Raw genomic sequence first — 10,000 nt, 5'->3', positions numbered from 1 at the left:
AAGAAGAAAGTCGTCACTCGTCGTCATTCGGCGGTAGGTATTCCTGATGAACGAGATTCAAGAAACATGGACACTTGTCCCGCTGCTGAGAACTAGGGAAGCAGTTGAGGGGCATGCATGGCCACCCACTGAGGCGTCTGTGTTCACCTCTACCCGCATGTGTTTTGCTGCCACCCTTTCAGTTGTATATAGGGGAGGTAAAGGAACCTGAATTCAGTGTGCGGACAGCGTGTGATGTGTTCAGGGAGCTGGACCTCTGTAACGACGTCCAGCCTTGTTACCATTCAACCATTAAAAACCCTACTCGATTAAGGAAACGAAATTGGTGTCTGCTTTATGAATAACAGGGTGGTGGAGGGGAGCCTCGGTGACACTCGACTTGGCGGCGGCAACAGATCGGTCTGCTGAATGCTGAAAGTAATTGTGATGCGCCTCCCTGTACAGTAGACACTCCGCCAACTGTGCCCATCACCACTGGTTATTAATTCAGGCTTCCCTCTCCTTTTATTTTCCTTCCCGCGTCTGCCACCCTTCTCTTCCCTTCCTCTTCTTCACATCTTTGTCCTCCACCTCATTCTCATCTTTGCTATTCCTTAACATTCTCTCTACCCCTTATACTCTCTAAGTCCACCACCACCACCACCACCACCACCACCACCACCACCACCACCACCACCACCACCACCACCACCACCACCGTCATCAGAACCCCCATTACCTTCACCTCCTTCTCCTTCCCTCGAACATCTGGTGTTGGGCGTGTCTGGGGACGAAAACTTACGGTTCATGGAGGATTAAGAGAAAAATTGGTGTTGAGCGTGATCGGGGGCGTCTGAGATGATGGCGGAGGGCTTAAGTTAGGTGCTCCTGGATAACAGCCCCGCCGGGACCCCACCTCAGCCCGCCCCTCGCCGCCCCGTGCCGAGCTTACCCCTCCAGTTATGGCTTAATGATTGAGGGCTTTGGTAAACTGGAGGTGAGTAATGGAGGACCTAGGCTGAGGGAGTGGGGGGAGGCGGGAGTGGAGGGTCAGGTGAACGGAGGGAGAGGAGCGACAAGGAGAGGATTGGGAAGGGCAGGAGGAGTAAAGGAGATTGGGACGTTTAGGAAAATAGGGGAAAGGAAGAGACTGAGAGAAGGAGGAGGTTTTGGAGGGAGAGTGGCAAGGCGTGGAGGACAGTGTGAGATATGAGAGGAGGGGGAGAAGGAAGGCAGCCAGCGCGGTATAGGAATGAGAGAGAGAGAGAGAGAGAGAGAGAGAGAGAGAGAGAGAGAGAGAGAGAGAGAGAGAGAGAGAGAGGAGGACGAGGAAAGGGGTCTGTGTTGAGGAGAGAGAGATTTGCGGTATTATTAAAGGAATATATGAAAAGATAACAAGGAAAACGACACTCTAAATTGCCGTCAGAGAACAAAACAGAGTGCGTTATTAAAACTGAAATAAAAACAAAGACGTTAGTGGCTGTAACGCTTACCAATTAGCGTTTTCTTCCTCCGCACAGAACTTGTATGAATTCACCGCTATAGAAAATAATTGGACGTTTTTACCGAGAGAGAGAGAGAGAGAGAGAGAGAGAGAGAGAGAGAGAGAGAGAGAGAGAGAGAGAGAGAGAGCTTGGATGAATAGAAAGGCGAGTATTCAGAATAACCATCATAGCTATCTTGGTGAAGATGAAAATGACACACGAAGGTAAAGTGACACTTCCATGTTTTACAGAGAGGAGAACGAGGAAGACAAAGACTTGCGTGTTGTCCGAAGAAAATCCCGAATTGCGTCCGTTTGTTGGAGAGAAATTACTTGGGACTGCCAAAGGGATAAAGCTGAGATTGAAGGATGTTAGCTGAGGGAAAACTCAAGAGAGAAGATCGCGAGGGGGAAAGCTTGATAAGAGGAACTTTTCGGTGGGGAGATTAAAGTTTACAAGTTGCAGAAGGGAGACTCTGGCGATGAAGGATTCTGGGAGTGAAAGATTGGGGGGAAGAGGATTGTGGGAGGGAGAAAATGGCTGAGTAAAGGAAGGGAACGAAAAGTTTTGGAGCAAAAAAAGAGAAGGAAATATAAAACATGCATACAACTTAGCGAGCTGAGACTGTTGGAATGAGGAATTGCCAGGAATAGAAAAACGCAAGGCAGGAGTGGCGAGGTGGGGAGAGTTGCGGCTTCGGCTGCCGCAATAAAATATAACTTTGGGTTCCCTGACGCATAAGGCACACTGGGATCCATCGTGAGCACTTGAGAGCGCACCTTCCACCAAACTTCTCAGTATCTGTCAAAAGTGATGAGTTTTTTCTCGAATAAAGATTTTATTACTTAAAGTATTACCTTAGTTCAGTATTCTCGTGGAGACTGAAGGTGGCGGGAGTATGACGTGCCGGGCGTCACCTGGCGCTTCTCAAGGACAACCAGCCATCAATGATGCATGGCCACACATTTTTCAGTGGAAGAACGTACATGGGAGGATGCTCTTCCTCAGTCATCAGGTCACCTCTCACGTCACCAGTGTCGGGAAGAGGGAGCCTTGAACCCACTTGAATCAGCGCTAAGCTTCATGAATGGACCTAATTGCTGGAGGAGCCAGTTGCGTGATTGGCATTGACGCTGTCTTACCGACGAAAAATCACAGGATTGTCTTATGTCGCCTCCTCTTTATAAACTAGACCACAAATATTGGCAGTATTGCCCGTCTCATAAAACAGACCACAAAACATCGGAGACACCAAGGAGACACGGTGGGGGGCAGTGCAGCCACACGCATAGGTGGACGGATGTCTGTGGCACACACACACCTCTGCTACTCACTCCGCTCACGTGCCGCTGCGGAATGGAGGAGGCGACTGGCACAACACGAAGGGGCTTATACCCATTCCTGCAGCAACATGCCAGAGAGCCGAACAGTGCGCTCACAACACCATGGGTCGCGGGAATGGGGGAGGGGAGTAGCAAGTCCCTCCCATGTTTGTCAGTAGGAACATAATCATAAATTCCTGTTAATATGGAGAGGCTGATGCCCAATTATCGGCCAGGTGTGTGCTGGCCCGGCGAGGGAGTGTTGGTTACTAATTCAAACAGGAAAAAAAGAAGTTTAGTGCGTATTTCATAATGACTTGCGTGATTTTTCTCGTCTGCAAATGATTGCCGTTTTGAATTACATGAATGGGTTCACTTTTCCGTGTTCGTGTCTCTCTTTACGGTCAGCGTCCCATTAGTCTGAAAATATCGTTCTTCGCCGTGATCCTTTTACCCAAATACGTGAAGTTTTATGGTATTTGTCAGAAACTTTGCTTCCAGAATGACTCGTAAATTATGCGTTCAGGATATATAAAGACTGAGAATTCCCTTGCCTTCCTCTGGGTAATGAGGCTGATCACGGGGAATTACGGAACTGAACAAATTAGTGTGTTGCAAAAAAGTTGAGGTGATTGCGTTACTCATTGCTAACGGGAGATTGATGAGAGGCGGCGAGAGGGACGCGGCTGGGGGACGGGCGCGCTATGGATGTACATTATATTCTTGATTTGATTGAAGACCTAGAGGGGCGAACAGTAATGAAAGACATGAAGCAAGTGGGGAAAGAGAGCAGCAGTAGAAGGAGAAAAAAAAAAAAAAATTAGCGTTGCGCTGGAGACAAATTATTGGCAGTCGATGGAAGCAAAGAGAGAGCGAAAGGAAGCCAGTGGGGGCAATATCCAGGCGTGGGAGTGAGAGTGGGGAGGGGCAAGACGAGGCGACGGCCGATCTCCAGGACCCTGATGTGATAGTACAAACAAGACTAAGGCGAGGAAGGTGGAGAGTACCTTATAGTGACAAGGAAAAAAGTTTATGCTTGCAGTAGTAGTAGTAGTAGTAGTAGTAGTAGTAGTAGTAGTAGTAGTAGTAGTAGTAGTTGTTGTTGTTGTTGTTGTTGTTGTTGTTGTTGTTGTTGTTGTTGTTGTTGTTGTTGTTGCAATACCAGTAGTAGTATTAGCAGTAGTAGTAATGCAAATTAGAATGCTGCTACTAATGTATATCATAATGGAATATTTATCTTTTGGTGTGTGTGTGTGTAAAAATAATAATAATAAAGGGTTTATTCTTTAGGCAGTTAACAAACTGAAAATGTACAGAGGGGTGGGGAAATACTTAACATTTATCCTAAAGGTAAGTCTAATCTAGAAGGGTAATACTATTGATTGATGGGTCGCACCATGGTGGGAATCGTGCTGAGTCTGTACCGGTCCGTGCGCGGCGCCTTTAGGGGCGTTATCTTGTTGTGGTGTCTGGTGGCACGGACTGGGCGGGGCGCGTCAGGCGGCAGCATGTGTCTGAGACGTGGATGATGCAGCAGTCCCCTTGCAAACTTTTCCAGAGCCTCTCGGTGCCTGGTGGATAGTCTGGACAGACTCAGGGTGGTCAGGGCTTCATCATAGGTGGTGTAGGCAGGGCCAAGGATGACCCTGCACGCCCTTTTCTGCACACTCTCCAGCTGTAGCTGTTGAGTGTGTGTGTGAGGGAGGAGGACCACGCTGGGGAGGCATACATGAGTTTGAGGAGGATGAAGGTGAGGTACACCCCCCCTCGTCTGTCGGCGTCCCTAGCGATCTGAGTCTGCGCAGCATGTACTACAGCTTGTAGGTAGCAGATCTTACGGTGCTGGCGACATGCTGCTTCCAGGTCAGCTGATCGTCCACCGTGACTCCGAGAAGCTTGGCACATCGAACCACCTGGAGAGGGTGAGGGCCCACTGTGAGCTGGGGAGGGGGCACTGGTACAGAGGAGGTACAGAAATGCATCACCACAGTTTTGCTGTGGTTGATGGTCATCCTGCTCTCCTCCGTCCACGTCTGCAGTCGCTCCAGAATTGCTTGCAGTGGCGAGTAGTCCGGGTTCTTGTTGGAAACTGGGACGCCCACGGTGCAGTCGTCCACATACTTCCAGCGATGGGGGGTGTCAGTAAGGACGTCGTTGATGAGGAGGAGGAAGCAAAGTGGACCCATCTTGGTCCCCTGGGGGACCCCACATGTCAGCTGTTGAAAATTAGAAACAGAGCCCTGATAGCGAACGGCCTGACGCCTCTCTGTGAGGAAGTCGGCTAGCCACGCTACCAGGTTAGGAGGGAGACCCAGACTTATTGCCTTGCCGATGACAACAGTGTGATCAACAAGATCAAAGGCTTTTTTGAAGTCCACAAAAGCAACAGCTAGAGAGGTGTTTCGCTTGTCCAGGTGGCTGTGGATGAATTCAAGGAAGCTGGTCAGGTAATGGGAGGTGGAGGTGGCTTTAATATTTCCAAACTGTCTGATATCCACGGTATTACAAATTTTGGTGTAGGTCCAGTCATACACAAAATCTTCACAAATAAGGCTAGGGATGGGGGTGATAGAGACTGGCCTGAGGTCACCGAGTGACTGTGGACTTGAGGTTTTGGGGATGAGGGTGACGTAAGATGTCTTCCAGTCCGCGAGGGAAGAGTGTTGGGAAAGAGAGGCGTTTATTATGGAGCAAAGCGGTGTTGCTAGCTCTACAGCAAACTCCTTGTAAATTTTTATCGGAAGGTCAGTGTGTGTGTGTGTGTGTGTGTGTGTGTGTGTGTGTGTGTGTTCTGATCTTTAACGAGAACCTCTGTACCTCTAAACTGAATAAGACATGCTTCAGTCTGCTCAATCGTTTGGGCGTTGTTGGTTACGTTTGCGTGTATTTAATATCACCCATCACCTTCTCATCACCAATCCTGGTCATTAACTCATCACCCGCACACCACCTGTCACTCTTAATCACCACCATCATCACCGCCATTCCCTTATTACACCTGAGCATCACCCACCACCACCCCATTACCACCCATCAAGCCCCTGTTATCTTTAGTCATCCCACCACCTGCCCCATTACTCCCCACCCCTCACCACAATCACCACCAGTCATCTCTCATCGTTCCCATCACCTGTTACGAATACCATCCCACCATCAACACCCATTACTTCCCATCACCCATTACTTCCCATCACTTCCATCACCAATGCTCACCATCTATCCACTGCTACTCTCATCAGCTTCTTCCATTACACTCTCTCTCTCTCTCTCTCTCTCTCTCTCTCTCTCTCTCTCTCTCTCTCTCTCTCTCTCTCTCTCTCTCTCTCTCTCTCTCTCTCTCTCTCTCTCTCTCTCTCTCTCTCTCTCTCTCTCTCTCTCTCTCTCTCTCTCTCTCTCTCTCTCTGGCCATCACCACTCATCACCCTCATGGTGAAGCGACGCGTTCGCAGATTGCTAAAAAAATGTACGTAGACTCACGTGTTTATTTAGTGCACCTGTCCTGTTCACGACTGGTGTTACTACTACTGCTGCTGGTGCTGTTGCTGTTACTATTACTACTACTACTACTACTACTACTACTACTACTACTACTACTACTACTACTACTACTACTACTACTACTACTACTCTACTACTACTACTACTACTACTACTACTGATTTATTTTCATTATCACCATTGTTATCATTGTATTTATTATTTTTCTCACATTCCCAGATGACGGTTGCTCATTTTTCGTTTGATTTTACCTATGAGACGCTTACACGGATACGACGAAAGGGTGGGCAGTGTAAATTGTTATGTATAGTTTTGTAATTTCATAGTGAACCGCAAAGAATCATGGAAGGAATTACAGGGAGTCACTGCCATGGGTGAGGATAGTGCATCAGGCGTGGCGAGGGTTTGTCTCAGTCATTCACTGAGGCAAGATATGTGACGTGATGTATAGTACACAAAAAAAAAATAAATAAAAATAAAAATAAATGAAATAAATAAATAATAAATAGTAATAATAATAATAATAATAATAATAATAATAATAATAATAAGATGAATAAATAAATAAATAAATAAAATAAATAATAATAATAATAATAATAATAATAATAATAATAATAATAATAATAAATAAGTAAATAAATAAGAAAAAAGAAAGAAAAAAAAAAGATAAATAAATGAATCATAAAAAAAATGAAATAAATAAATGATCCTTAAAGCGAGACTGCACCCCAAGGGCAACATTTTCTTACGTATTCCGAAGTTGTGTCGTATTAATGTATGTAAAGTGATATTTTTATAATTTTGATAGTGATACAGGAATAAGAAAATGTTTTAAAAGCGTGTTTTTCCCTCAGTACGTAGTTTTTTACTGAATGGCGTTCATTTTCTGGCCTGAATGAACTGCTGCCATTGGTCCCCCAGACCGGCACGTCATTGCGGGCCATGTACACACCCGGCAATTTCAGTAAATCATTTAGAGCTCAACATTCTGGCTGTGGTTGTGGCTGGGATATTTCTGAGCGACGGCCGTCACGCCAGAAAACCGCTGATGAAAGAAACTGCCACATGTCATCTCCTCAAACCAAAATTTCTGCACAAGAACTATAGAAACGGGGAGAAAGCACAGTTTAAGCGGAGTGGTGGGGAAGGGAACAACAATAACCATTGCCGTGACGAAGCGCGTTGTGGACGTCGTGTGTAGGAAGGCCTCAAAGGGCGCGGCAGCCTGGAACACACTGCTGACTGGCCTGCCCGGGAGGAGAGTATTCGTATTACTCGCCGCTACCAAAGTCTGGCGCGTCACGAAAGTAGTTTTCACTGGAAGTGGATTTGGGAATTAAAAGTTTTGGGTGTGCAATAAATCTACACACACACACACACACACACACACACACACACACACACACACACACACACACACACACACACACACACACACACACACACACACACACACCTGTATGTGTAAAGGAAATATACTAAAAGATTATGTGTGTGTGTGTGTGTGTGTGTGTATAAACACGTGTGTTTAAAGTGGACCAAGGGCCTAATATTAGCACTTCAAAAGACTAAAAATGTAACAGGCAAAAATTTGAGCCAGCTTCGCCTTACCTATAACCTTCATCTCGGTGGTCTCGGAGTGTTTCTCGAAGCTCGGGTAGTCGGCCAGCACCTCACACTTGTAGCGGCCGGCGGAGGCGTGTGAGATGTTCCTCAGTACCACCACCTCCTGCCCGGAGTCCCGCCTCTGAGGGAGACACGGACATTCCTGTCACTTGGAAATATTGGGATTGGCGGGGCTGATTAGACACCATCTTTGAAATGTGTACTTTTATTACGTGCAGTGCTTTATGATGTACATGTACTTAGAATTTGTGGTGCTGAATTCCTATTTGGTAAGTGTTGCTTATGGAGAATGAGGATTTACAGCATGACTCACCGGAATGGCTGCCTTTAACCAGGTAAATACGCCTGCATCTGCACACCAGCGACGCATGGAGATGCAGAGCTTTTAGATCACGTGGAGTGAGAGGTAGGGAAAAAAAGGACGGATATACTCTCCTCGTTTAAAAAAGATGGTGTTTTAGGATGGGTTGTCTTCTGTGTGTGTGTGTGTGTGTGTGTGTGTGTGTGTGTGTGTGTGTGTGTGTGTGTCTGTGTCTGTGTAAGTAGGTAGGGAGAGAGAGAGGGAGAGAGAGAGAGAGAGAGAGAGAGAGAGAGAGAGAGAGAGAGAGAGAGAGAGAGACGAGAGAGAGAGAGAGAGAGAGAGAGAGAGAGAGAGAGAGTCATATTATTTGGCATGGGCGAGATCTCATCTGGAGTGTGCTGTGCAGCTTTGGTCTCCATATTCCAGAATGAATATATGACTGCCACGGTCGGCGCAGAGAAGGATGATAAAAATCATTCATAGCATGCGTAATGCTCCCTACGAGAGGAGATTAAAACTTTTAATCCGACATTCGTTAAAGAGCCGTGGATTGGGGGTGGGGGGGTCTGATCAAGGTATTTAAAATGGCATAAAGGGTGACAGAGACAAGAGCCTTAGGGTTCGTAATCAAGATGGGGCGAAAGGAAAGTGCTTTAGGTTTGATGAGATTATATTGAAAGGAAGTAAGAAGGTCCCAAACAGTGTGGTAGATGACTGGAATAGATCCAACAATTCAGATTGTCTTGTATCTGACCTGCGCTCACAAGGGCGCTGTATCACATTTACATTCTGCTTCCTGACTTGTGGAAAGAGGACGTTGCGGAAGTAGGGTTTATTCTTTTTAATGATCGAAGCTCTATTGCGTCTGTGCTTATTCTGCCTTCAAAACTAAAACAAAACACTAAATCTGCATCTTTTATTCAGATGTTTAAATTAACCTTATTAAGAAGTAAATTAGTCAAATTTTAATATTGGAACAGTTTATATTTTTATCCTCACAAATGAGTATTTGACATTCATAACAGTTGTTCATGATCATTTTTGCCGCAATGATCGAATCAGGAGGTGCCGGGTTGAGCAGCAAAACATTAAGGAAAGGAAACGACAGTGAAATTAGCATAACAGTACATTATAACAACACAGCATAATCATCTCCCCTCGTGTACTCGCTTCCGAACCGTCAGCTGGGTTGAAGGTGCCAGGTGTTACTAATTTTACTACTTCTCCGTCAATAAAAGCATTTCCTATGATTTCACTAAATATTCTTTTTTTTTATATAAAAATAGTAATGATAGTGATGAATGATGGGGACAGCAAGCAGCCCCGTCATATGTTCAGTGTATTGTAAATGACCACAGCCACTGGAATTACAGGTCATTCAAATCAGTAGTAGCCACATCTGTCAGTCAAAAAGTGCGCTGGCAGTCACTGGGGGCGTGTCCGCGCGCACCCTCGCAGGAGAATATTCTGATGTGTGTGTGTGTGTGTGTGTGTGTGTGTGTGTGTGTGTGTGTGTGTGTGTGTGTGTGTGTGTGTGTGCGCACAGCAGAACCAAAAATTTGTGGGATGAAATTGGTGTTGGATCACTAACACGCTGGTTGTCGTTATAAAGACGTCAGTAGCTCGTTCTGATATTGGACAGAAAATTAATTTGTATTTGTATTTTGTTGTTGTCGTATTATGATGACAAGACCAGAAGGTGAGGCTCATAATTATATTTATGATGAGGTGTATTTTACATGAATTATTGGCATTGACTTACTGGATGCTGCATATCACGACTTTTT

At 45.9% G+C, this 10,000-nt stretch overlaps 1 protein-coding gene and 1 long non-coding RNA gene across 3 annotated transcripts in view; one reads left to right on the top strand and one right to left on the bottom strand.

Annotated features, from left to right (window-relative positions):
* Nucleotides 1–10,000, top strand: part of LOC135101440 (uncharacterized) — a 204,395-nt gene that overhangs the window by 59,658 nt on the left and 134,737 nt on the right. The gene's annotated exons all lie outside the window — the stretch shown is intronic.
* LOC135101438 (carcinoembryonic antigen-related cell adhesion molecule 6-like) overlaps nucleotides 1–10,000 on the bottom strand; it is a 120,469-nt gene that overhangs the window by 5,085 nt on the left and 105,384 nt on the right. For both annotated transcript variants that reach the window (XM_064005390.1, XM_064005389.1), the window contains one exon: nucleotides 7,898–8,033. In XM_064005390.1, coding sequence (XP_063861460.1) covers nucleotides 7,898–8,033 — 136 coding nt within the window. The remainder of the gene's footprint in view (nucleotides 1–7,897; nucleotides 8,034–10,000) is intronic.

This window comes from Scylla paramamosain, chromosome 6, assembly GCF_035594125.1.
Source record: "Scylla paramamosain isolate STU-SP2022 chromosome 6, ASM3559412v1, whole genome shotgun sequence".
Taxonomy (NCBI): Eukaryota; Metazoa; Arthropoda; class Malacostraca; order Decapoda; family Portunidae; genus Scylla; species Scylla paramamosain.
This window is presented reverse-complemented; position numbering and strand designations above follow the sequence as displayed.